This window comes from Halichoeres trimaculatus, unplaced genomic scaffold (assembly GCF_033239565.1).
Source record: "Halichoeres trimaculatus isolate MK-OKI-2021-1 unplaced genomic scaffold, fHalTri1.1 fHalTri1_scaffold_28, whole genome shotgun sequence".
NCBI classification, from domain to species: domain Eukaryota; kingdom Metazoa; phylum Chordata; class Actinopteri; order Labriformes; family Labridae; genus Halichoeres; species Halichoeres trimaculatus.
In genome coordinates this window covers 476704-504277 of record NW_027437206.1, presented here as the reverse complement: position 1 = coordinate 504277, position 27574 = coordinate 476704, and the positions used below count along the sequence as shown (strand labels likewise).

Genomic DNA, 27574 nt, shown 5'->3' with positions numbered 1-27574 from the left:
GTACGTTAGCATCAAGCGCCAAGTGCTCTATAGTGTTTTGGTAGCTTAAGAGCTATATAATATGTTGAAAGTATGAAATAGTAATCTCTCGTATGAGAGTTTTGTATAAAGCCATTATGGGGCTTTAAGGGAGATCGCTAGTACCAAATTCAAAGGCTATTTTCTCTGCCTACAAGAACTAAAATCAAAAAGAAATACCACAGTTTAAGAGTACGCTATATCAAATATTTTTTAAGTGCATTAGGTCTTCGGAAATATAAACATTTATCCGGACCTAACTAACTGGTCATTTATCCTTCCGCCCAGCGCTAGTGCGCTCCGTCCCCCCTCCTCCTTTCAGCTGCAGGGAATGTAAACAAGCTTCGGCGCCGGTTGTAGCCTCGTGTAAGTTTGATCAAGTATCGTAATTCTTTTGTTTGTACTCTAAGGATTGTGAGGCAGCGGAGGAAATTCAAAATGAGTGACTATGACAGCGACGATGAAGTTCCATTCACTTTGGAACCAAAAGGATACCTGTATGAACCGGAGTACACAGAAGAAGAGCTGCTACAGATGGCGACTGAAAGGAATACAGAGGAAACATCTCTGAATTTGGTACAGTCTCTCCCTGTTAGCGTCTATTTCCTCATCACCATCGATTACAGTCTGTGTCTTACTGAGGGAGAGGAGACAACTTTCTACTGTATCTAATGTCCTTAGTGGTCACATAGAGCTTATACAACCCCACTTCAAAAAAACTGAACTATCCCTTTAAATGGTGTTGTACTCGATACCTTTAGAGTTCTCTGTATACCACTGTCAGACACTTTAGGCAACTCCAGCAAACACCTTATTTATTGAAACTCTGCAACCATAACACTGTCTACTGTTACTTTCTACTCTTTCTTTCAGTAACAGGAAATGCCGAAGCCACCTCGAGGTAATGTGGAGCGACCTGTGCATATACTGTAATACAATGTAAAATAAATAGAAAACATGCACTTTTCACTTCATTTCTCAACGCAACTGACGGAAAGATAATAGAGCTGTGACTGTAAATCCCCGGCAACAACGAGTGTGTCGACAGATGTGCATCACTTTAGTGTCTGAAATTAGCTACTTCCGTTGTGTTGTGGTGTATTTGCAGCGTGTTTTTCTAATGTGTTGTGTTGTGGTCTTTGCAGCGCATTTTCTAAAAGCTGCGCACTTGTCGTCAAATTGATGAAGATGTTTTCTTAATTTGCCTGTGTTTTGTGTTTTTGCATGTGCTTTCTAAAGTTGCAGCGTTGTGAGCTTCAGGGCCACTACGCTACATGGAAAAGTATAAATGAAATAATATAATGGGCTATTTTTTCTGTGTTGGCCACATAGGACCAGGTCCTTATTTTGACTCACAAAACCTAGACCTGTCAGATTTAGGCTAGATTACTCCAAGCCTCACAGTTTTTCAGAAATGCCTTAATTCGGCTAAAACATCCCCTCTCTCGATCTCTTTGTTATTAATTAATCAATTAATTAATTAATTAATTAATTAATTAATTATTATTTATTTAATTGACCTGTTTCTTTTTTAGGTTTAAAAAGCCTAATGGTGTCCAGATCTGTCGATTCTCTGAACAGGGAATCTGAATTAGGACCTGATCTGATGTGGTCTAGACAGAAAAACCTTCTTCAATTTCTTTTTTATTTCGCATTTTTTGATAGAGTTCTTTAAAAATCTGAACCGTTTTTTTTAAATCTGTCTGTAGCCTTCACTTCTCTGACCCTGAGTGCCACAAACACCCAGGATTCTCTCAGACACGCTCATCAGAAGGAGGATTGATGGGGACGGCGGTGCACTATTTACGCGCGGTGCTACACTTACACACCAGCGGCCAGATGAGGGAGACATACGGCTTCGGGACAAGTCGAAGTATCTCCAGTTATTTTATAAGATTTCATTAGCTCTTTTAGAGAGTGGAAGCACTCCAGAGCACCGCGTTCCGCTGCCCGTGTCTGAGGAGAGCGTCCGAGGCTTCTGTGAAGACAGGAAGCGGCAGCCTGAGGAGAAATTCGAGTTCCACTGAGCGCTCTACGGCCGTGACAAAGCGTGAGAAGCAAACAGCCCGTCAGTCAGTCATCCGGTTCTACATTACTGAGTCTCTGCTCAACTTCAGCCGTCACCGCGTGTCCTCCGCGCCTCCTCCAGCCGGACAGGTAAGAGGAATCACCGCCGGCTGTCTAACATTTCCTCGGACCGTTAGTCAGTCTGTAGTGAGAGAGTTTTAAGTTTCTGAGCAGGTCCTGGTGGACCTGCGCCTTTCTCGTGGCGTTAAAGAGTAAGTGTGACCGAGGGCGAGAAGGGAGCGAAGAATTAAAACGATGTGTAACTAAAGAAAATACCATTTACCGGGCAAACAGCTACTGTGTATGTTTCCAGGAGGTGTGTGTGAAAAAGAGTCATGGCGTTCGATTTAATGTTTCCATACGTTCTCAGATCACACGTCATCCTGCTGATCAGTAGCCTGTTTCCTTATGATCAGTTTCAGGTTCAGGTCAGAAAGCAGAACTGAAGCAGACTCACACGAGTCTTTAATAGCAGGAGCTATTAAAGACTCATAGTGTGACTGAGAATCTTTAAACATCACCCTGTGTGTGTGTGTGTGTGTGTGTGTGTGTGTGTGTGTGTGTGTGTGTGTGTGTGTTTTCTTATGAATTCACCTTTTGACAGTTTTTTAAAGTTCTGCCCCTCAGTTTTTTTTTTTTGGAGTGCATGCTCCAGGTAGTTGCAACCTTTTTTGTGGTGGTTCCTGTCACCTGTAAAGAGTGGCACAGCTTCTCTTCAAAGCCCCTCGCCCTCTGCCCCCTCCCTTCTTCCTCCTGTTTCCAAATGCTCTCCTCTGAAGCAATGATGCCCCATCTGTCATATGTGAGCAAAGAGAGACCATGCTCTGCTCTTCTCAATTACTGAATTCTCCTCATGCCAGCTCCGGTGGGACAGGAGGAGGAGCAGGTGGGTGGCAGTCAGTAAGATCAATCAACATGAAATATTCAGCTTTGAATATACACATCATTTACTGCTGCTGCTTGCTGGCCTTGTTAGAACCACGCACGCCAAAAAGAAGAGTTTCTTTGAAGAGTGTGTGTGAGGCGTTTTCTTGCCATGATGGGGAATGGGCCTCAGGTGACCACCTTTCTTTCCTCTAAAGTACGAACCCCACTGATGCCCATATGGAAGCTGGAGGAATGCTTGAAATGCTCACCATATCATGGAGAGGAAATGGAGGTGGGGGGGATGAAACAGTATTAAATGTAGCACCACAGCCACTTTTCTCATTATGCTGCAGTGAATTCATACAGCTTACATGACAAAGCTCTGCTTGGCAACTTTCTCCCCTGATAGAAACACTTGTTTAAACATGAGGCACATGATTTGAATGTCTATAATCCACGCTGAAATCAACAGGCCAGATGAAATTTTTGGCATCCTCTTACAACCACATTGAGTAGGACCCCCCCCCCGCCCCCTCCGCTGAAATGCCTGAGCTAACCTACACTTAGGCTTAAAACCACTTTAAAGGAAAAAAATGGAGGCAAAAGTTATTTGGTTAGTCTTTTCTCAAACTTTGAAATCTTATCAGGGAAAAATGTAGGATCGCTTCGATTGCTCAAACTCTTCAGGAAACTTTTAATCTCAGAATGTGTGTTGTGTGATAATAATATCTCTGTGATGTTGCCTGGTGAAATTAGCCGGAGTACCATGGCCCTAAGTATTTGAGCTATGAGGCAATACAGTGAAAAGCATAGCCCCCTCATATGAGAACACAACAGTGAATAATTAATAACCTTGCTCCCAATTCCAGGAAAACAATAGCATATTGTAGGAACACTGCGCTAATTTAACTAGAGGAAGAAAAAAAACAACTTTGACAAAATGTGGAGTGCACAGCCTTTGTTTTAAAGCATGTCTGCACAAGTTTCACTGAGTGTCTCTGCTCCTCTCTCAGCGCCGCCGTCTGCTGCTGCTGGATCCTGAGGGGTTGCATGCTGCATTATATTCCAGTGTCATGTTGTTTGCCTTTGAGATTAATCAGAAAGCATTAAATACCCCTCTCTCACCTGCTGGCGCTATGTGAGGTGGAAGTGCACATGCAGGAAGCTATTTTGCACAGGCCTCCTCTCCTTGCTGTCAGCTCCCATTAAGGGGGAAGGTGTCATATCTGTAACACAGCTGAGTGCAGATGGCAGAGTGGAGGGGATGGCTCACCGATTTAAACAATGATTAATGAACAGAGATGGAAAACAAATTACATTGGACTATTGGAGGCAGGGAATTGTTTTTATGAAAATGTTAATTGTGTCTGCCAGGCTGATACCCGGAGTGGGGGGAGGGTGGAGAGAGGGCACGGCAGCAAAGCAACTGAGGGGCTACTGACAGGACAAGTACGACTCCCCCAGCTCAGATTATTGGCGTTTCTCAGCACGCCATGTTTAGTGCCATGCCTTGGCTTTAAGACCTCTTATGTGCCATAACTTTCAAGGTTTGGCTTTTTATGATGAACCCCGTGAAGAATTGTCGCCCACCACTGCACCAATTAGCGTTATCTCTAATAATAAGTGGTTGTAAGTGACGGGAGAAGGCGCCCTGTTCTAGTTGTAATTATTGCAGGCGGGTGCAGCTGCACTACTTAGGGAGATGATGATAATTATTTTTCCTTTTTTTCACTGCGGGTTGATTATTTAAGAGCATCATACACTCATCAGAGTAATCAGGAGAGAGTGATTAGTGAAAATCCACGAGGCTAACAGCTGCCACATTAAACACTTGCCTCTGTTGCCAACACACAGAGTCAGAGCCTTTCCACAGGACAGAGACGAAGAAAAAGCACTTCACTTCAAGTCAGGGGCCACATGTGTTTGTTAGAAAGTCAAGGCCGAGGGCATGCAGAGAATTAGAGTAAACACAGTGCTCCGTGAAAAGGTAGGTTGGAAACATTTTATATCCTGCTTCACAATGATAAAGTCATTTCTTTGTAATATTTATTATCTGTGCTTTAGTGATCTTAAACACACCTCATTCCAAGCTGCCTTATCTTCTTGTAGTGTAGTGTAGTTTATTTGGCGTCATCCTAATGTTATCCTAATGTTACTGTCTTTGATATGCTAAAGATCCATGGATGAAGATCAGTGGAATGAAAATGGGTGCTTTATTAATTTAAAAAAAAAAAACAGCCAACACACACACACACACACACACACACACACACACACACACACACACACACACACACACACACACACACACACACACACACTAATTCTGATAAACAGGTAAACAGGAGGTGAAGAAAGCAGTCTTTTGACACAGACCCAGACTCGGGGTCAGTAACAGACCTTCTCAATTGTATTTTCAGAGCTCAGTCTGTAAATCCCCTTATTATTTAGGAAAATTTTCTGTGCGTGTGCAAATCTTTTTTCTGGTGGGATTCTGCATCAAGGTGCAGGTTTTATGTCAGTGTTGTGGCTGTTTTGGTAGTGGCACTGTGTATGGATGGCACAGGAGCTTGCCTCCTGCCTCCTGACTTTTCACCCTCAGCAGAGCCTTCCTCTGCCTTAATGCACCCAATGCTTTGCAGTGAACAAGTCTCTACAGTGGTAACATCATTTTTTTTTAAATTAAACCTCAATGACTGCTTGAACAGTGTGTGAAACATCAGGACATCTGAGAGGTGCTTAGTGTCACTTATTCCTCTTAAGGTTGTGTCCATGTCTGATTTTGTCTGGCAGACACCCGTAGCTCACTCATTAAACTGCATGTGGACAGCTGACATGCTTTATATGTTGGAAATAACAGCCCACTACAACTTGTGTGATTTGTTCACCATCAAATGAAAATGGATACAATTAAGGTTATCTATGGTTTTGTGTCCTGGAGTATCTCTACCTGGAGTATCTCTACCTGGAGTATCTCTACCTGGGGTATCTCCACCTGGAGTATCTCTACCTGGAGTATCTCTACCTGGAGTATCTCTACCTGGGGTATCTCTACCTGGAGTATCTTTACCTGGAGTATCTCTACCTGGAATATCTGTTGTTTCTCTGCTAAAAGAAAAGAAAGCAGACTCACTGACAGTCTCTGAGAGGGCTGTCACACCTGCATGGTTCTGATTCCAGAACCAGTTTCCCTCTGTGTTCTTAAAACCTTGGTGCTTTCTAGCAAACTAGCCCAGTTCATACCAGTTTAAGAAGAACAGAGTGGGGTGTGTGTGTTAGTCAGGTGGATTATCTAATCTGGTGTTCAGGTGTACCTAGCTTGGGACTTCCTTCTCACACTGCTCTCCTGATTCAATTAAAATTATGGTGATGCCCAAATTGCCATCAAAAATTTAGTCTTCTCACTCGACCTCCTCTCAATTTTCCTCAACCTCCTGCTCATTGTGTCATCACAGAATATGACACGCTAGGGCTGGGGGATATATCAAATATACTCAATGTATCACAGGTTTTTGCACCTAAGTTGTATAAAATGACTATATCGCAATCCTTGAGTACAAACAGCAACTTAAATGTTGTCAGACGTCAGAACGTAAACCCCTTCGGTGATTCGTTCGTTTCACTCTCTGCTGCTCAGCCGGTGCTCATCTCACAGGGAGCACCACGTCCCCCCGCCCACTCAGAAAAAGTGTTCTGCGCATGCACGTTTTGGTATCAAGAGAGGAGAGAAGAACAGCTCTTACACATCTCATCAGTCGCATATTGTTGGTTCCCAGGGCTTGTTTACTAGTGTGTACTTGCTTATTTGGGTTTGCTTTGCTCCCTGTATGATTTCTCATACTCAAAAAAAGTCATATTATCTTCAACTTTTGTTCATGATATTTTCAAGTATAATATAATATAATGTAATATAATATGATATAATATAATATGATATAATATAATATAATACAATATAATATAATATAATATAATATAATATAATATAATATAATATAATATAATATAATATAATATAATATAATCAGCCAGTTGAAAAAATATGAATGAATTATTTTACTGTAACTAAAAATATGAGACTAACTACTTAAAGTTTGGTTTAAAATGAACGGTTCGCTCAACTTAACCTGATTGAGATTTCCCCTTTTTGCGTTCAAATTTTAAAAATCCAACTGAAAGGTCTGCTTAAATCATTAAACTTATGTCATTTTATGCATCAAAGGGCTGAATTAAACATTCATTTAGTGATTTAGAGGAGAAACCAGGGTATTGAGATGTATATCATGTATCGAGACATAGCCTACAAATATCGAGATATTGGATTTTGGCCATATCGTACAGCACTATGACACGCCCACTGATAATGTCACAGTTCGTGACCTGGAACAAACTACTTTTGGTTCCAGCTGTTTATTACTAGTTCTTCAGGGTTCAAACTATATTTTTTTCTGCTCTGAACACGCTTGCCGGTTCAAAATTAGGTTCAGATATTGGAACTAAAGCTCCCTTCTGGTATGATTGACAGACTTTGATCATTTTTTTGAAATCTGCACATCAATCAAACATCAGTGAACTACAGCCGATATAAACATAGTTTGTGCAAAAGATGAGCCAATCATTGCTCTCTGAGGAGGCATTGTGAACCACTGAAGTCACTTCATTGGAAATGCTGATTCAGTCTAAGGTGTAGTCACACTGACCATCCATATCGTGCCTGAGCATGCTTCAACCATAAAGTCCAGTTCTTGGATATGCTGTGTGATCCATGATTTCTGATTGCTGCAAACGCTCCTCTCCGCTATCATTTTAAACAGTAGTGGGGTGTTAGAGGGCTGTGTGGGACCAAAAAGACATAACATAAACCTAAAAGTCTCTAAAAGTTGTAGCAGTGCTCTCTGTGTCCCATTGTGCTGACTCTGATGAGATTGTGCTTCATGTGAACACACTTCAGGATGAGGCCATGCATGTGCCTTAACTCCAGTTTAAAGTGGAGCAGAATGACCGTGGGCTGTGCTGTTCAAGCCAGTGTTTTGCGCTGCAGGGGGGAATCCTGCTTCGAGTTTCTGGCCTGTGTATCCACTCCCTAACTGGATTATCGTAGACACCGGTGAATAGGTGGAGCTGAGGTTGGCCTGTAGCCTCCTGGCACTCAGCTACCATGCGCCGACCTGTCAGACAAGCAAGTCTTGCTCTGAATATTCAGATTTATACCGAAACTCTTTGTGATGTAATTGAAACAAATGTTTTCTGAAGCAAATAAACACCTCAAGGTTTACAGAGACCTGTGTTTCTATCAGCATGCTGAAGTCTGCTGCAGAAACAGGCTGTAACAGGGATTTTAATGCTTTCAGCCTCAAGTGGACACTAGAGAAACTGCAGTTCTGATGGTTTTGAATTTTTAATACTTAAAGGAAGTATATTTTGGGGATCACATAATGAAGGTGTCTCCTGTTGCATAAACTTTTAACGGTTTGATCAGGGCTTCTGATTACGCACAGTTCAGTCTGAACTGAAGGTGTGTGGAGGTGTTTGGAGGTGTGAGGAGGTGTGTGGAGGTGTGTGGAGGTGTGTGTATGTGTGCGGCATGGCCGTGTCCGGTGTTCATGCTGCGCTGCTTGCCACTGTGGAAGGCTCGCTAAACTAAAGGACTAATTCTCTTAGCCCAGATGTTGCCTGAGCACAGTCCTGGGATCCCACTGGGTTGATGAGCTCAATCAGTGAAATGATGAAAAGATGATTTTGTCCCTGTAATTACAGTGTGTAAACTACTTAGCTAGGATTGCAAAGGAAGTCATTTTCTAATTACGCTGGTACCCCGTTGTCTAATGGTGGATGTTTTGTTGTTTTAGAGAGCATGCGAGAGAGAGAGAGAGAGAGAGAGAGAGAGAGAGAGAGGAGGAATATATATGTTGTTGTGTGTGTGTGTATATGTGTGTGTGTGTGTGTGTGCGAGAGAGAGAGAGAGAGAGAGAGAGAGAGAGAGAGAGAGAGAGACTTCATGAGGGGTCTGTGCTCTGCTGTTGTGGCTGAAAAAAAGACCATCACAAGGGCAAAATGGCTGCCAAATGAGAGCTGATTGAATTATCAGCCCAGTTAATGTGCCTTGGATTATGCTCTTTGTTTGTCAGTTTTTTCCCGTCCATGCCATAGCTTAATGAGATACTGTAAGTGGCATTACCAGACCCTTGCTGTGATTTTGTGATGACTCGTTTAATGACTTTTCTTTTAGTGCCTCTGAGTGTTTTACCAAACTGAAAGCAGATACTGTATTTAACCCTGTTTTATCCATCTCTATGGGGTTTTACAAACATTAAGCAGAGCAGAAGACAAGTGAGGCTTGAAACTGAATTATCCTGTCTCTTTGAATGATGTAGGGTTCGGATTGGTGACGGGGCTCTTCTCTCACCACAGGAAGTTGTACTTTTCAAGAAAAGCGAAACATGTCAGTGTGTCGCAGACAAAAGGAGCTTCTTTCTTGGAGATCTGTGTGAGCTCTGTTGGAGCTAGCTGCTGCCCTGCAGGGCCCAACCATCTGATGCAGCCTGCACCATGTGGACCGGCTTCTCTTGTGCAAGGCATCCCCTACGCACCCCACACTGTTAACACACCCTGCCGTACGCCAAAGCTTTGTTTGTGTCCAGAAAGAACAGGTGGTCTGTGCAAACAAGAGCAACTGTTTACACATTAGTGATTTAAAATACATTCCATATGCATGTGTGTGTGTGTGTGTGTGTGTGTGTGTACAAGTGTGTGTGTTCGTCTGTGTGTGTGTTAGATTGGGAGGTATGTGAGACCTGCTGTCTTTGCATGTGCATGATGAGGATGAGTTGAGAACACAGTGTTTAGATTTCTGAGTGTGTGTGTGTGTGTGTGTGTGCACCATTGAAAGCATCAGAGAAGGCTCATGAATGCTGAGTTTGTCTAAAACACACACACACACACACACACACACACACGTGCACACGCACACACACACACACACACACACACACACACACACACACACACCCACGGCCTGTATAAACAATGCATGCAGCAGCTCTGACATGGCCCGTTGGTGCCTGGACTGTGTTAAAGAAGCCATGAGTTCAGCATCTGGCAGTTTTTAGGAGCCAGAGGTGACCGCATTAGGCCAGCTGTTTGTTTATTAGCGGGATGAAGTGAAGAGGAGGACATGAAGAGAATGTCAGGTCATCACCACTTGTTACCTAAATAACTGGTCATCTGAACACTTGCATTACAAACCCATAACTGATAAGTTTACCTGCAACAACATAAGCAGAAAAAAACTTCCTTACTGCACAGCTCTTACTGACTAATTGTAGCTGTTTTATCACTTATGAGAAAGTGACCCCAACTCCAAGGCTGTTTATGGCTTAAATGGTGAGGTCTTCAAACAGAGGAATGGTGCCTTCAAATAGAGATACACTGATCCTGATCCTGGTATCGGGTATTGGCCTTATCCAGCCCCTCAAAGCTGGGTTAGATTTCAGTGGTAAGGAACTGATCCAGGCAACCCGCCTTGTTTTACCGGCACCCTCGGATACTTGATTTGGAGTGTTTCCTTTGATGCACTTCCTTTTTTCGCTGCATCACCAGTCTGCATGTGTGAAATCTGACAGTTGAATGATCATTTCTGTACATTCTAAAGTAGGGCAGCAACTAACAATTATTTTAGTAATCGATTACTCTCATGATCATGTTTATAATTAATCGATGAATTAAGAAAAAAAAAGAACACGAATGACATTAGGGCTGGAACGATATGCTACTATTGCGATTTGATCCTATTACGATTTTTTGGGTGCCAATTCAATTTAAAATGTGATTCTTTGATATTTACATTTTTTGCGATTGATTTTTAATTTGCTTTTTTAACACTAGACCATAAAAATGAGTGAACTAATGATGAAAATGTCTACAGACTATATCAGGAGCCATATTTTCCCATAAAATACACATCATATGAGTCAAAGAGAAATATTTCACCCTCTGCTGGAGAAAAGTGGTAACTTTTATCCAATCCAGTTAATAAACAAAGACTGAAATGAAGAATTTGAATTCGGTAAAAAAAAGAAGAATTTTCTGAATCCTGATTTTGATATTGTCGAACAAAAAATCCTTATAAATTGGTTTTCTCCCCCACCCCTAAAAAACATGAATGTATCGTCACTTAGAGAATCAATAGTATGGGCAAAATAATAGAAAATATAATGTAATGTCATCAGATTATTATAGAAATCAGTGGGCCAAAAAGGCAGATGTATAGAAATAAGAGTGCGGTCACACTTGCCAACCAAAACGCCGTGCCTAAGCACTATTGCCCCCCTGCAGCGCTGTTCCCCAGCTGTATAGTATGGCCGACGGTCACACTACCCCAATATGAACCAGACTTTAGCGGGTATCAGACACGTGCACAGCCCGCCTTCGTCATTGTGAAGCGTCTGTTTACATGAAGGGCGATCTCATCAGAGTCAGCACAATGAGACACAGAGAGCACTGCTACAACTTTAGAGACTTTTTGACTTATATTAAGTCGTTTTCGCCTGACACAGCCCTCTCACACCCCTCTCACACCCCCGCTTTGTTTAAAATGACTGTCGAGAGATGCACTCGCTGTGATTATACGTAATGAATTGCACGCACTGTCCGCGTGCTTGTGCTCGTGCATGAAGTAAACTGTGCCGAAGCCCACCTCTCTGAAGCGTGCCGAAGCACGGAAGCGAATCGTGCTTGAGCACGGCACAGTTGCGGTCACACTGGCCATTCCAAACATGCTTTATGGCTGAAGCGAGCTTAGGCACGGCAAGATTGGCCAGTGTGACCGCGTCCTTAGTCCTCAATCTGTTCACCTGCAGGTCAAACAGTACACCCCCTCTGCACTACCACTATCTGTAGCAGCTAACGCTAATGCTAACGTTGTTTGAATGGACTCCTTGTGGTTTTTAAATGGGGTGACAAGAAAAAGAAAAAAGTGTCCTAAAAGACACACCATGCGTTTCATGACATAGAAAAGAAGTATATGTGGGATTTTGTAGCTCCTCACCTCCCTGTTGAGCTTCCTGGCTTGTCATCAATGAGCCCAACATGTTTGCATCTTAAGTGCCGGGTCATCAGCGGCGTCGTATAGGGGGTTAAGGTTACGATGATTATAAGGACCCACAGTCCTCTAGGGCCCACACACAGCCCCCAGTAGCTTCTATGACAAATTATCATACATACACTGAAATAATATATATTCATACCAATGAATCCGAATTAAAACAAAGCCACAAGGCATACAATTTTCTAATTTTAATCATTTCAATAACCGCCTTTGCCCCTTCTTAAAAAATGGTTTGGTCCACACCAAGATTTGTTCTTCTTCAGCGAAAGTTAGTGAGCGCGAGCAAACCCCAGCAGGGCTCGGATGGCCCCCAAAAAACACAAGTCTGGTCACTAAAAAAGAGCTGAAAGGAGTCCAGGAGTAGAAGCAGCAGAGCAGGGGCCCAGGACATGAAAAGCTTTTTTTCTAAGAATGGTGAGAGTAAAACTACAGAAGGCGGCTGAAACACTGCCTACTTGTTCATTCGTTTAATGTCTGCAACATTAGCTTACCTTTAAAGAGCGCAGGCTGGAGCCCACGTTAGCTGTCATCTGGCCGAGCTACACTCTGGACAAGTCGTCAGCTCAATAAAAAAAAGTTACCAGTTCCTAATTATTACTATTTCAGAGACTACTGCAGTAACTGTGTGTTTCACCCATATTGTCGGACAGTGCTCCAGTACGCGCCCACTCAGAGGCTGCATTGAATTGTATTATGATGCATTCAGGATCTGCTCAGTAATTATGAGCATCCGACAAAGGTCAGTTACATTACCACGATGTGTTCAATGCAGTGTTGTAAATGTGTTATTAGTTGGACATTTGAGTAGACTCAATACAAAAAAATGAATGTTCAAAGTTTTGTTGTTGTTTGTTTGTTTTCATAGCAGCATGAAACAACAACATAATAGCTGACAGCAACATAGAAAAAAGACTATTTAGAATTTTGGACAGTTAACACTGACTTTTGAATTGTTTAAAAATATTTTTTGTCTGGGAAAGTGAAGCTGTCCACTTAGAGCTATGGTACTAAGAAGCCCATTTGGATGTTTTCCATGAATAGGTTAGTTCTGCATCAGGTTTTCCATGAAACATAATATTTAATGTTTATTTAATGTAATATACACAATGGAACAATAAACCTGTATGCTCTGCTGCTCCAGAATCACCGGAATTTGACCCCACAGACGCTCCCCCCCAGCAGTCTAATGATGCTGGTGCGTGACGTAGACACTGGTTGCCTATTTTGGTTTATTAGTGGATTTATTTTCCTTATTTCAGCCTGGACCCCTTCAACTTTTCCTGACATGCTCGAGCCATTGTCAAAGCCCTGTCCTCTGCAATCTGCAATGTCAATGTGGTGCTCCTCTAATGTCTTCAGTATCATCTCTGATATTTCATGGCCAGTCTTGCCTCTGAGTTCTTCAAACTGCAAGAAACGTTCAGTTACATCCCACTGATCATTCTCCTTCTGAACAACATATCTCAACAGGATTACATCCTGTTCCTTGTGGGAGACATCAGGAGTCACATCACATATTACTGAGTAATAAATTGCACACCGTCAAGAGCACTGAAAAACAGGAAGATTGAAGGTTGTAATGAATGGGGCAGAAGGGCCCACACCAATATTCTTTCAGGGGGCCCAGAACTCCTAGCAACTGCCCTGCGGGTCATCACAGTTGTACTGCCATGCCATGGGAGGTCATTTTTGAAAATTTGTCAATTAACATGCTGTGTGCTTTTACTCAGTGTGAAATACTCTCAAACTCTGGAATATTATAGACAAACGGCTTTCTCCAGCTCTGCCATTATTTACATGTTACTTGTTTCCCTCACCTGCCGGCTCGGCTTCCCCTCTGCCACGCTGATCTGTTTACATGTGACGCATGCAGCCCCGCAGCCCAGGTAATCTACAGTCCAGTCAAGTAGCTGGTGATGTACCTTCAGCCAGTTGCCAACCACTAAATAATACGACAAAAAGGAAGAAGACAAATAAACCAAAGACAAGCATTGATTATGGAAAATGGTTGTTGATGCTTTATTAAATCGGTTTTTTTATCAATTTTATCTATTCATCGTTGCAGCCCTATTCTAAAGCTTTTTTTTAAAATCAAACTGCTACTAAACATTTACATATTTTATAGTTTAAATAAATATCAACTTCAGTAATTCCATATACTCACTTTTTGTCTATTACCCGAAACTGACTAGTCTCATCCCACAGTGGGTCATCCTGAATTCGGGTTATTATTTAATACAGGTGTCAGATTGGTATAAATATTGGTTGATACCTAAAGCCCAGGTATCGGCATTGGGGCATCCGTACCTTTAAATGGGGTCATGTTTACCGAGATCTAGGCCTGGGCGATACATTGATTATATTGAATAATTTGAATTTTTCCTTGTGGACGATTTAAAAAATGAAAAATTCGACTTTTTTCTCCCCCGCTATTGTGCACCTTCTATACCACGGCAAGCACTGACTCCGCGTGTGTGCAGCATGCTTTAACAGTTCACTATCAAAACAACAGAAACCTAAATGTCATAAAAATGTTCGTGTGCATCTTTGAGACCCAGCACCTTGACGGACACATGTTCCTTATAGTCTGTATCAACAGGCCAAAGAAGTTAATATAATCTAGACCTGTCGTCAGTAAACGTTCAAATCCCTTTCCTCCAATCCTCTGTTTTCTATCAGTCACCTTTCAGGAGTTTGATAAAGATCTTTGACTCAAACATTTCCAACGCCGGGACCCTTTCGTGTTCACCTGCAGATTATTAATAATGTGACTGAGGCGCGTAAAACCTGCTGCTCTTCAAAGTTAATACTCTGATCATTTTGAGATTTAGATAGTAAAGAAGTATACATTATTTTTTCTCAGAACATCCCCACTTTACTGAAGAAAATCCCCTCTTATGGTGATTTGGATGGATCATGATATGTGATAGCAGACTGCGGGGAGGGAGACAGGACAACGATAGGCCATCGAACAGAGCAGCGCTGCCTGGACAGACATGACTGAGAAGTTGTTAAACTTTTACCTGGGGGGAAGCCGAGTTCTGTCTTTCCCAGCAAGTCCCGCTGTTCCACCAACTAAATCCTCCATTCAGCAGTAATCCATCCGCTGACGAGCAGAGCAACATAACGAACCAGCATCGAGGTGCGCTCTGTCAAGCAGGGGCGGACCAGACTTTTTAGACTGGGGTGCCCCCAACCAGGGCACTGACTTATGCAGGGAGGCATGACATTTGTGAGCCCGCACTTGAATAAATAGCATTTATTTTTTACTTATTTTTTGTATTAAACTTAAAGGATAAAGAGGCTATAGCCTTAAAAAATAAAACTAAACAGAAACAAAGTGTTTTTTTTAATCATTCAAAAGTAGAATATAACTGAATAGTGTTGTAGTGCACTGAAACAGTACTGTACACGCTTTTCCTGGCAGTATTTTTAAATTCAAAATGTACAAAATGGTGCAGCTTTCAATGTGAATGTAAATAAGTCTGCCTCCTTTAAAACTACAAAGTGAAGTTACTGAAACAGAAGAAAAGCTGAAAATTCAATTCCAAGAGTCAAATAGAGGTTACCGCATTTTCCGCACTACAAGGCGCTTCGGAGTATAGGGCGCACCTTCACTGAATAGCCTATTTGAAAACTGTTTTCATATATAGGGCGTATCGCATTATAAGGCGCATAGAGTAGAAGCTATAGTAGTGGCTGGGGTTGCGTTATGCATCCACTAGATAAAGCTGCGCCAAAGGGAATGTCAACAAAACAGTCAGATAAGGCAGTCAAACTCAGGCTACATCCACACGGAGCCGCACATTTTCCTATCCAACTATTTTCTGTGCCGTTTTCAAAAAAAGTGCGCTGTAAAGACAAAGCCGTTTCTGCCGTCCACAAAAGTGGTTTCCAGAGATCATTTCACATGCCAGACCTTTTGGGGGGGGCGCTGTATTGCTCTAACAGTAAACAAGAGAAGACGCCCGGGCCAGCCTATGAGCTGATGCTAGCACTTGGCAGAATTCCATTTTACGGGTTCTTACTGCTTACCGCTGTTCCTCCGGCGACGCCCCCTAACTATGGTAGGGGTATATATAAGGCGGATTATAAGGTGCACTGTCGGCTTTTGAGAAAACTGAAGGCTTTTAGGTGCGCCTTATAGTGCGGAAAATACGTTACTTTTATTAAGTTTTTGACTAAATTAAAACAAGACTGGTTTTGAGTTTTCTCTGTCATTTGTACTTATTGTTTTTCTTTAAAAGGAAAAAAAAATAGTAAAAAAAAATTGAAAAATCAAATTTTTTGTGAAAAAATCAGAGATTTTATTTTTAGGCCATTTCGCCTAGCCCTACTGTGATCACATAAACACTCTGTAATTGTGGTCACAACATCGTAAATTGGATTTTTCTGAATCTTGAGTTTATGAATTGTGACATTGAAAATTACACTAGGTTGTAACATCATTGACAAGGTCTGTAGTAAAAGAAGTAATGGCAAGTGTTTAGAAAGCTAGTGCTAACTTTGTTGTCTTTTTTTCTGTTATTCTATTTGGTATTTCACTCAAAAACATCATCATTTAAGTATTTCCACACTACACTTGGATGCAAAGCTTTCAAAGCACATCTGAACCATACCATGCCCAAGTTTTAGAGAATTTTTGGTTTATGTTAAGTCTTTTTACGTCTGACACAGCCCTCTAACACCCCGCTGCTGTTTAAAATGGTTGTCTAGAGGAGCGGCCACAGTGGTCATACGTCCTGCCCGTGTTGTATTCCTGGGCTGGTGCTTGTGCATGAAGAGTACTGTGCTGAAGCCCACCTCTCTGAAGCGTGCCAAAAAGAAGAAGTAAATTGTACCTGAGCATGGCAGCAGGGTTAAAGCTGTGTGATCATATTCTGAAAACCCAAAACAAGGGCCCCCAGGCTTCTTGGAAGTACAACAAAAATACCTTAAGAGACTAACCCCTAAATTCCACCGCACGCGCAGCGCAGCGTCGCGCCCTTGTGGAGCACTTAGATTACATTATTATCTATCAGGCAAATTCCACGGCAAAGCGCCCAGGCGCGAGAAATACGCTTCAGGTCTATTTTCTGCGGCCGCTTCCAAACCTTGTAAATTCACTGTCGATAAGAACGCACTAGACAGGAAGTCACTGTGTAAAGTACCTGGAAGATTCCAAATTAAACACAATGCACAAACTCTTGAACGTGAATTCCCCCCATATGTTATAAATACGTCACATCTGGAGGCACATGCATCAGGTAAACAGTCGGTCAGAGGGTCCCAGACCGATGAAGAGAAGCTGATCTTGGAAGTGGAGAAGTTCAACATTCTGTATGATTTCAAACATCCTTTTTATAAGGATACAGGCAGAAAGGACAAGGTGTGGACTGACATATAAAAAATTATGGGAGTGTATGGTGATCGTGTGATATCGCTATTCATACGAGAGCCTGTGAGAGCATGCGCCTCGCAGCATCTGTGGACTTTAGGGGTAAGAGACTCAAAGACAACAAAATGGCTCATTGAACCAAACACTTATTTTAAACAGTGGTTCCTAACTTCTGGACAGTGTGGCCCCGCCTTTTACTGTTGTACGGTTTTTAAGTCATAATACCCCTGTCACAGGCACCACTATTGTGCTGTCAGAGTCTGTGCAGGAGAGACAATGAGGAACTCTGAGAGAATTTGAGTGGAGGCAGGTGACGAAAATATATATTTTTTTTTCTAGGGTGTAATCTATTCTCGTCTCTCCCTCCTGACATATTTTAAAATCCCCCAACAAAATACACAAAAATGTCAACTGTCAATCATTGTTAAACATGAGGTGAAACCCCGTTTTTATCCACTAATAACTAACGAAAAAGAAACTTTTCAGAAAAAAGAGGACTGGGACACAACCCAGCCGAATAATACCGTCATATCACCACAGCATACAGATGTGAGAAACATTTAAACACATTCAGTGTTTTTATGTTTTAAAGTTTGACCACAGCCCATCTGGAATACCAGAGGGGAAACAGAGTTTTTGACCTTTTACTGCAGTCAGCCACCAGGGGGAGCAGTTTTTGTGGCAACCTCTAAGAGCTGAGCTGAGCTGAGTGATACATCTGCCATTTTTTTTACAGTCCATGGTTGGGAATCTTTATATGATGTAACACAAATAATGCCTCACTGCGTGCTCAAAGAAAAAGAAGAGAGGTAGACATTGCTTAAATTTCTTTGTCTTGTGCAAAAATATGAATAATACTTTAAAATCTTGGTTAGACTTAACTAAGATTTAAAGCCTGACTTAAATCCGCTGACACATAGGTGCCAGCTTTATGGACAGTTCACAGAGCTTCCCACCAGTCACAACCACAACGAAAAGAGGGGAACGTTTTCTGCACTTCATCTGTAAAATTGCTTTTACACTTCAGCGTCTTCTGTCTAAAAGCACAGTGCAGACAGTCAGGGTATGTTTTCTGTTTTGATCTAAAAGTGGGGAATGACTTACAGCCACAGGCTGAAGTGGAGCCTGGGCCACTGGCTCAAGGGTGAACCTTGTACGACCTAGACTGCTGGTTCATCTGTGCCCCTAAGGCCAAGGGTTTTGCATAAATTTGCATGGTTATAGACATGGCCGAACTGACTGACTGTTTAACAGAGGACTTTGGGCCCACCTTGGCTCCACTTATTTTCTCTCTGTAGACTGAGTCAGATTTGGATCAAGCCACAGCCCCAATCTAAAATTCAAAGCCTTTGTAAAAGTGCAAAAAACTGCAGTTCCTCTAGTGTACGCTCAAGGCTGGCTCCAGAAACACCAAAAACCACACACACAACCATTCAAAAGGCCAATACTTTCAGCTGAGACTAACGTGTTAACAGCCTGGGTCTGAACAGTTCATTTCTCTATCAGCACACTGTATGGAGGAAGAATTTCTTCATCACACACACACACATACAAACAGTGATACGGTTATGTCTTACCAAACACTCTCTCACACACTCTCACACTCATGCCATCTTTGTGGAAAAAGACTTTTTTCTTCAGACACACAGGTACAAACACAGTTGATCACCTCTTTACGTGCTGCTTGTTTAAAGGCTGTTGTCAGATGAACTCATACTTCTTCCTTTGCTTTCAGCAGCAGCTATCTGCATCCCTGAATGACACAAACAAAACCAACCCAAGCCTCTTTTCACTAAACATGTGGATTAGCTGACTCTCAAAAAACCACACGTCACCGCTGCGCCACATGAACGGCAGATTTATTTTTGCGGGGCAGGAGCCAGACTTTTTGATAGTTGTGAAAGGAGTGGCATAGATTTACTGCATCCACAACAAATGTGCATGTATTCCTTTATAAGTTCTTTAGCTATTACTCACAAGGAGCCGGTTTGTCAGTGCTGTGTGTGCTCTTTCTGTGCTCCATGCTCCTGCAGTAATGAATGGTGCTGGTTAGACTATTCTGTCTCCGTCAGGCTTTTGGGGGGCCTACAGAGAAGCTCCTATAGGGTTTCATTAATCTGCCTGTCAGAAAGTATATGGGTGCTATCCTTTGTACAGGTCATGGTGGGCAGCTGTGCTACCACTGCCCCTTCCTTGTTCATCCTCTGACAGGGCAGTCTGCGGGGTGGCTGGCTGCTGGTTTGGTGGGTGGGCGTGTGGGTGAAGTGAGGCACAGGGGGCGTGGAGTAGGGCTGCTACAGTCTGCATTTAACAGCGCTCTGTAATAATGAATAAAAGGGTTGTTATCTGCAGACTGGGAATCCCAGGAATCTGGGAAGTCATGATCTCTGGTTTGGTGATTTGGACGTAGACTGAGGTATGTCCCTGAGAGTGTGGGACATGAACAGAGATGTGTAGCATGGCATGAGATTATTAAAGTGTACACCAGTACTCTGTCACAGTGAGCTACTGGATATGCTCTTTGATGTATTTGATGATCACTGCAGCTTTATCTGTATGAATACAGTGGTTGTATATTCCGAGCCTGACCGGAGCACAGATCCACCAGTTCACCCTGGATCAGTGAAAATCTCTGACATCTTGATTCCAGCCTTTGAAATGATCTGTTGAATGTGTGCCGTAGGCATGTTTTGCATTAGTCTGTCGTTGATTTAAAGACTTTCTGGTAATTTCCCTCCTCTCCTGGCTGTAGATCTCATCTCATATCAGACTACACTGGCTGGGCTTCTGTAGCTGTTGGGTGCAGGCTTATGTAAATGTTTGTGGTGCTTTCATTGTAGCTTTCAGCTCCACCATCCACATAAATTATTAATGCTTAACTGCTCTTAAAAAGAAATATGAAATATGCACTACTGATCTATAAATTTTAGTTGCGTGTTTCACTACAGTGTCACCTCTTTATGGATTTACAATATTGCCCATCCATCCTTGCTGACAAAATGCTACAACACAACATAAAAAGATTGGGCTGCTCTGATTAGATGCAGAGACGCAGAATCTTTAGCCTGTCTGCGGTGGAATAACTGTAACAGTGTGGGCTTTTGTCTGATCTGGAATCATCCAGCTCCTCTTGCTGCTCTTACTGCGTAGCTGACATATTTCTTTCTTTTTATTGCCTTCTGCTAAATCACACCTGCTCCTTGTTCATCTATGCACGGCCACACCTAAGAGCTGCTATTGTGACACAAAGCTTGATAACAATCAAGCTCTCTCTCAATCTGCAGCAAAAGAGCTTAATCCAGTCTGACAGAGAAAACACCTGATGGCCCTGCATGCTGTTCCCATCTCCAACTATTCATACATACACACACACACACACACACACACACACACACACACACACACACACACACACACACACTACACGCTCACACACTGCTCACACACACACACACACACACACACACACACACACACACACACACACACACACACACACACACACACACACACACACACACACACACACACACACACAGGTAAAGGCTTCTACCTCCTTGCTTTGCTTAGCTAATCAGAGAAATACCACTTTAGAAGATATGAAGTGGATCCAGTGTATGCTAATATGGTTGGCTCTCTTTCTCCCTGTCAGGTATGATTAGGTCAGACTCCGATCTGTGCACTGATTCAGAGCGACATGCTGCTCACACCGACTCTCTGTCTGTGAGCCTCTGAGAACACCGTCCTAACTGACTGCTGTTGGTCATCCTCAGCAGCAGCAGCAGGTGGCGCTGACACTGTCACAGACCTTTTACTTTGAAGGCTGTTCCTGTTGGTCCCAAGGATGACAGGACACATGTTGTCTTTTTGGATTATATCACAAAATGAAAGGAATCTAAATTAGGGTGTCAAGTGCTTGTTAAAATAAATCAATGAAAGAAATAATCACAGCATTATCTCTGTCCAGGCTGGGCCTTCTAAAGCCTTGAACTGATGTGCTTGAAGAATTCAGGTCAGCTGAGTCAGTGATCTTCTTGAAATCCCAGCAGTACTTCATGGCCCTAAACAGTGATACTGTCACAGCCACAGGGGTTCAGAGACAGACTACTTTCTGTGGATCAATTGATATGATGCGTGATCAGGTTGTCCTGAGAGAGAAATAGCCACTGTTGTTATAAATCAGTCACAGTCAGCACCAAATCACAAATGTTTTCAAAATAAGCCTTAGAAAAACATGAACAGGTCTGGACCTGGACCCGAGCCTGACCGTTTTGGGGGAGAGATTGATGATCTTTACATTATGCCAGTATGGCAAGACCTTTCATCACCCCAGCTGTCTTTGCTTAGCAGATAGATAATCCATGAAAACTCTGATTCAGGATTTTTTTCTTGAAGTTTGACTGAAGAACTGAATGCACAAAGGAGTGTACATTACTCTTTCACTGGAGATTCCTGTTCAACAAACAAATCACAGTTTGTCTCTAAACAACAATGAGAACTCCAAACGTCAAAATACTCACAGGAAAATGTTTCAAACAGGAAGAAAAAAAGAAAAGGTAATGAATAACTTTGACTCAAAGCATTGCTATAACCACTCCAAGACACTAGATGGCCTACTTCAGTCAATGACATTTAACAAAACAGTACATCAACGTCAGGTGACGTGCTGTTTTAATAAATTTTATTTCTTTATGTCCAGAGATATCCAAATCTAGTTACTTGTATCATAATTATTTACTTATAAACTTTTTAAAAAAAGTGTTGCTGACCCAGAAAACTTGTAAAGTTACCTTTGTACAGAGAAAATTCACAGGAGAAAATGATAAAGGAATCAATAAAGGCATTGGCAACAATAAAATCTTAACAATAACATCCCTGGTTGTAGCAGCTGGAGTCTGGGAGGTCAACAGCAGCAGGCCTTCTACAGCAGCAATCAATCAGTCTTTAATATATAGCATCGAATCAGGACACTTTCCTAAAACATTAACACATCTAGACCTCTTAAAACAGAGACCTGGGCAGAACAGACAGAACCAGACTCATGTTAGACCGACACCTGAAAGACAGAGAGAGAGAGAGAGAGAGAGAGGGAGAGAGAGAGAGAGAGAGAGAGAGAGAGAGAGAGAGAGAGAGAGAGAGAGAGAGAGAGAGAAAGGGAGAGGGCAAGAGAGAAAATGGGAAATAACCAAGACAGACAGGCAGGCAGACAGACAGACAGACAGACAAACAGACAGACAGACGGACAGACAGACTGACAGACAGACAGACAGACAGACAGACAGACAGACAGACAGACAGACAGACGGGGGATAACCAAGCAAACAGACTGACAGACAGACGGGTAGATAGACAAACTGGCAAACAGACAGACAGAGGGACGGACACGCGGACCAGTGGGCGTGCGGACAGACCGACAGACCCAACAAACTAGGACAAGCGCACAGACAGACAGACGTACAAACAGTCCGCAATACAGACAGACAGATGGAGGGATGGATAAGTGGACAGACTTACAGATGGAGTGACAAACAAGCAGACGGACAGATAGACAGACAGACAGAAGGAGGGACAGATGAGCAGACAGAAACACAGATGGAGGGACAGACAGACAGACAAACAGTCACAAACCAGGAGATGGACATGCGCACAGACAGACAAGCTTTCTGTACAAACAGTCAGAAAGACAGAGGGACAAATGGAGGAACAGATAGACAGATGGACCAGGGGATAGGCAAGTGGACAGACAGAGTGATGGAGGGATGGACAAGCAGAAAGGCAGACAGACAGACATCAAGAGGGATGGACAAGTGGACAGACAGACCAAAAGATGGACAGATAGAGGGATGAAAGAGCTAACAGACAGACAGATAGACCGACCAACAGACAGACAAACAGACGGATGAAGGGATAGAGGGAGGGGGTAGATGAGTACACAGACAGACAGACAGACAAAGGGATGGACAAGCGAACAAACAGACTGAAAGGCAGTTGGACTAATAAGAGAACAGACAGCCATGGGAATGGACAAGCAGACAAACAGAAAGACAACAGACAGACAGACAGACAGACAGACAGACAGACAGACAGGCAGAGGGATGGACAAGTGCACAGACAGAGAGATAGAGTGACTTACAAGCAGACAGACAGACTGAAGGTAGGACAGACGAGCAGACAGACAGACTGAAGGTAGGACAGACAAGCAGACAGACGGACAGACCAACAGACAGACGGACAGATGGGGAGGTGGAGAGTCAGACAGACGGACAGAAAGACAGACAGGGGGATGGACAGGCAGACAGACAGACTGAGGGAGGGACAAACGAGCGGACAGACAGACAGACAGATAGACCAGCCAACAGATGAAGGGCTAGACGGAGGGATTGACAAGTGGACAGCATGACAGATGGAAGGACAAACAGACCAGTAGACGGATGAACAAACAGACAGACAGACAGATGGAAGGACAGACGAGCAGACAGAAATATAGACAGACAGACGGAGGGAGGAATGAGCAGACGAGTGGACTGACAGAAAGACAGACATATTGGGGTGAGTGGACAGACAGACGGACAGACAAATGGAAAAACGGACGGATGGATGGACAGGCTGATGGATAGGCGGACAGACAGAGTTTTTTCCAATCAGAGTCCAGTATTTGACACTGCTAGAACATAAAGGAACCACAGCTTCCCTATTTTTTAAAGCATCTTGTCTTGAAGCAGCCAGCTCAGCCTGTGGATTAGCAGACACACTCTTCTTAGACAGTATGAACCCGTTTCCTGTGTCTGTGAGCAGATTGTTGAGCTCTCTGTCCTGATATTCATCAGGATCTGAACCCGAACCTCTGAAAGGTTTAAAAACACACAGCTTATTTTTTAATCAGTGCATGTGTTGATGGACATGATAAACAGGAGGTAAGAAAACACACCTCAGGGGGTTCAGCTATACCAGACGTTTACAGTCCTGGGTCTCATTTTAAAGCACTTCAAAATAATCCTTGACAGTGAATGTGTGTGATTGTGTGTGAGATGATGTGTGAGGGTCTGACCTGAGTCTTCATGATTACAAGGCAGGACCATGTGGTGGATTGTGATACTGGGGTCTCTTTCTCTCTGACGTGATTAGACGGGGGCCACATGTGTACCCTGATCCCTGGTCTGATGCAGAGCCCAGCCTGCTGCCTGCTATCTATCTGTGTGGGTTTGTGTACATCATTTTCATGACTGACTGAGGTTGCAGTCCAGGATGATGTAAGCCTGTGTTAATTCAGCGTGGACAGTGCAGGCTTTGTTCTGTGCCCTTTGGTGATGCAGCAGAGCCGTGCAGGGCTCGCTTATGTGACCTCTACCATTGTGGCACTGTGTGAATCTGAAGCTTTGTTTTGCTGTTGCAGTTCAATGAGAGAGCGGGGAGCTGAGCAGGAGAGAAGTGAAGCATATTTCATCGTCTCTTTAAATATTCTTCCTTTAATTTTGCATTTTTGCATCATCAAGTTGTTTATTTCCCTTAGTGCTCCTGTGACATAATTATTCAGGTAAGGGTTTTATTTAAATATGCATCAGACCTGATGAAAACTCTTTCACTTTAATCTTTTTTTTTAAAAAGCGTTTCATGATTTGTGAAATGCAAAGGAAGGCCGAGTGGAAGCAGACGCTCTTTGATGTTTGTGCTGCTTTAGTATTGTGTGTCAGAACAAAAATGAGATCAAGACAATGATTTTCAACTGAGTAAAGATGAGACATTTGTTGAGGAAGCCTTTGCGGTTAAACTTAATCAGCATTTTAACAGTCTCCAACAATAATCTGAAACCACAGGTTAGCTTCACACAGGATGAGGAGAGTCGCAGCTGGCTCGGCTCTGCTTCCTGACCTATTTGTGGTACATTACCGGCATCATTGAGCTGCAGAAGCACAGATTTACTCATGACAGATTGTAACTACACTCACATTTTATTGAAGTTCTCTGAGGCTTTGGGCTTCCTCTCTGTCTTTGTATAATGTCTTTGTTTCTTCAGAATCTGAAGCACTTAATGCCTGTTTTGTTTCCTTTTTAGGTCTGAGCTTCAACCAACAGATATTTGATGTGAGCAGCATGAGTCTGCATCCTGTTTGAACTGAATAAGAGCAAACAGTCAGCTCACAGTTCACTGCTTGCCCCTGACCACCATACTGTACAACATCAGCCCGGTCCTGATAGGACAGCTTCACTACCCCGTCCACCCACCCACACAATCAGGAGCCAGATGGCGCTTCTGGCCAATCAAATAATGGACGCACAGGTTCTAAGCAGTATGAACGGGAGGGCAGAGCTCTCCCAATTCTTGAGAGTCACCAATCCAAGCATGATCCCCCATGTAAATGCTGCCCAGGACGACAACCGCAAGAACAGGAAGTACCCCTGCCCGCTGTGTGGGAAGCGCTTCCGCTTTAACAGCATCCTCTCTCTGCACATGCGCACGCACACCGGGGAGAAGCCCTTTAAGTGTCCGTACTGCGACCACAGGGCTGCACAGAAAGGCAACCTCAAGATACACCTCCGCACTCACAAGCAAGGCATTCTAGGTAAAGGCAGAGGGCGAGTTCGGGAGGAGAACAGGCTGCTTCATGAGCTTGAGGAGAGGGCGATCCTGAGGGACAGGCAGACTCGAAGTGGTGTTAACCAGCTAACACCGCCAGTGAGCCAGCTTCAGCTTGCACACATGCTCTCAGCACAGCCCCACTTCACAGCTCCCTCTGCTGCAGAGACACAGCCTCATACGTCATCATCTCCAATGGCGACCACCCTCCCTGATGACCCCGTCTTGCCCCAACCCAACGGATACCGCTGCTCCTTCTGTAAGGGCAAGTTCAGGAAGCAACAGGAGCTGGAACGTCACATCAGGATCCTGCACAAACCGTACAAATGCACCCTGTGTGAGTTTGCTGCCTCCCAGGAGGAGGAGCTGATCAGCCATGTTGAGACCACACACATAACTGCTGAGTCAGGACCAGGTCAGAAGCCTACGATAACAGGGGCAGACAAGAAGAAGCCTATGGGTGAGTTCCCCTGTGAGGTGTGCGGGCAGACCTTCAGCCAGGCCTGGTTTCTGAAGGGTCACATGCGGAAACACAAGGACTCCTTTGAGCACTGTTGTCAGATCTGCAGTCGACGATTTAAAGAGCCCTGGTTCCTCAAGAACCACATGAAGGTGCACCTCAATAAGCTGGCTGCAAAGCGAACAGTCCCCTCTGAACACGAGCCCACTGTGAACCTGAGTCACCTGACCCCAGATCACCGGACCAACGTCTACTCCCAGTACGTCTCCCACATCCACAACAGGTTCCTCACAGGTGAGATGGTCGAGAGGATGTTTGCTCCTATCGGCATCAACATGAAGGTCAGGGGGATGTTGGGGAGGACGATCTCCTCAGGTCCGGGTCTGACAGAGACACAGAGCTCCTCATTGCTGGGTTTAAATCCTCCTCAGCATGCACAGAGCTCCACCGGTGTGGAGTACCTGCGGAAAGTCTTGTCTAACAGAGACACACACAGCAGCAGCTTCCCCGGCTGGCAGATCATGACCCCAGGTCTGCCTGTGGACCAGCAGACATTCAGCCCTAAGGAGCAGCAGTGCTCCCCCTTCCTGTCTAAGAGGGGTCTGCCTGCGGATGAGGTAAAAGTGTGCAACTCAGGCGCAAAGGCCATCAGCAGACCAGGCAGCCCCGGCAGTATGACTCACCATGGACCAGCAGGGACCAGCACAGAGACCAGGACCTCCCTCTCTGACAGCAGCCTGGATCATCGACCAAAATCCACCTCTCCAACTGCAGGTAACTGATCGACTTATCAGATTCAGTTTAAGAAGAAAGTTTGAACAGAGGGGGAGATCTGATTGAGGGGTGGGGGGATTTGAGTGAGGGACTGACAGTCGACCCATGTGAGAAGGTCTTGGGGTCGGATCCTAAAATTTAATATAAACAAGGTAGTTGGAGGCAGTGGAAAGTGCAAACAGAATTTTCAAAACATAAATGTAATATGTGTTGAGTGGAGCAAGCAAACAAGTCTGCCACAAGGGGCGCCAAATATTCCAAGAACCTTGGGGAAAAAAAACCCTGTCCATTGGCGATGACGGCTTGTCCAACTTCTTCTCTAGTCTATTC

The 27574-nt window shown here is 43.6% G+C and overlaps 1 protein-coding gene across 1 annotated transcript; it reads left to right on the top strand.

Moving 5' to 3' along the window:
* Positions 1-1823: 1823 nt before the first annotated feature.
* On the top strand, positions 1824-27252 carry LOC141786432 (zinc finger protein 536-like). The gene is made up of 2 exons (XM_074665076.1): positions 1824-2175; positions 25489-27252. Exon 2 carries the CDS (start codon positions 25678-25680, stop codon positions 27250-27252), a length of 1575 nt encoding a protein of 524 aa, XP_074521177.1. The 5' UTR covers positions 1824-2175; positions 25489-25677.
* The last annotated feature ends 322 nt before the right edge of the window (positions 27253-27574 follow it).

Bases quoted from the DNA above. Each gene is read 5' to 3' on its own strand.
- LOC141786432 (XM_074665076.1), top strand. From the start codon at position 25,678: ATGGCGCTTCTGGCCAATCAAATAATGGACGCACAGGTTCTAAGCAGT.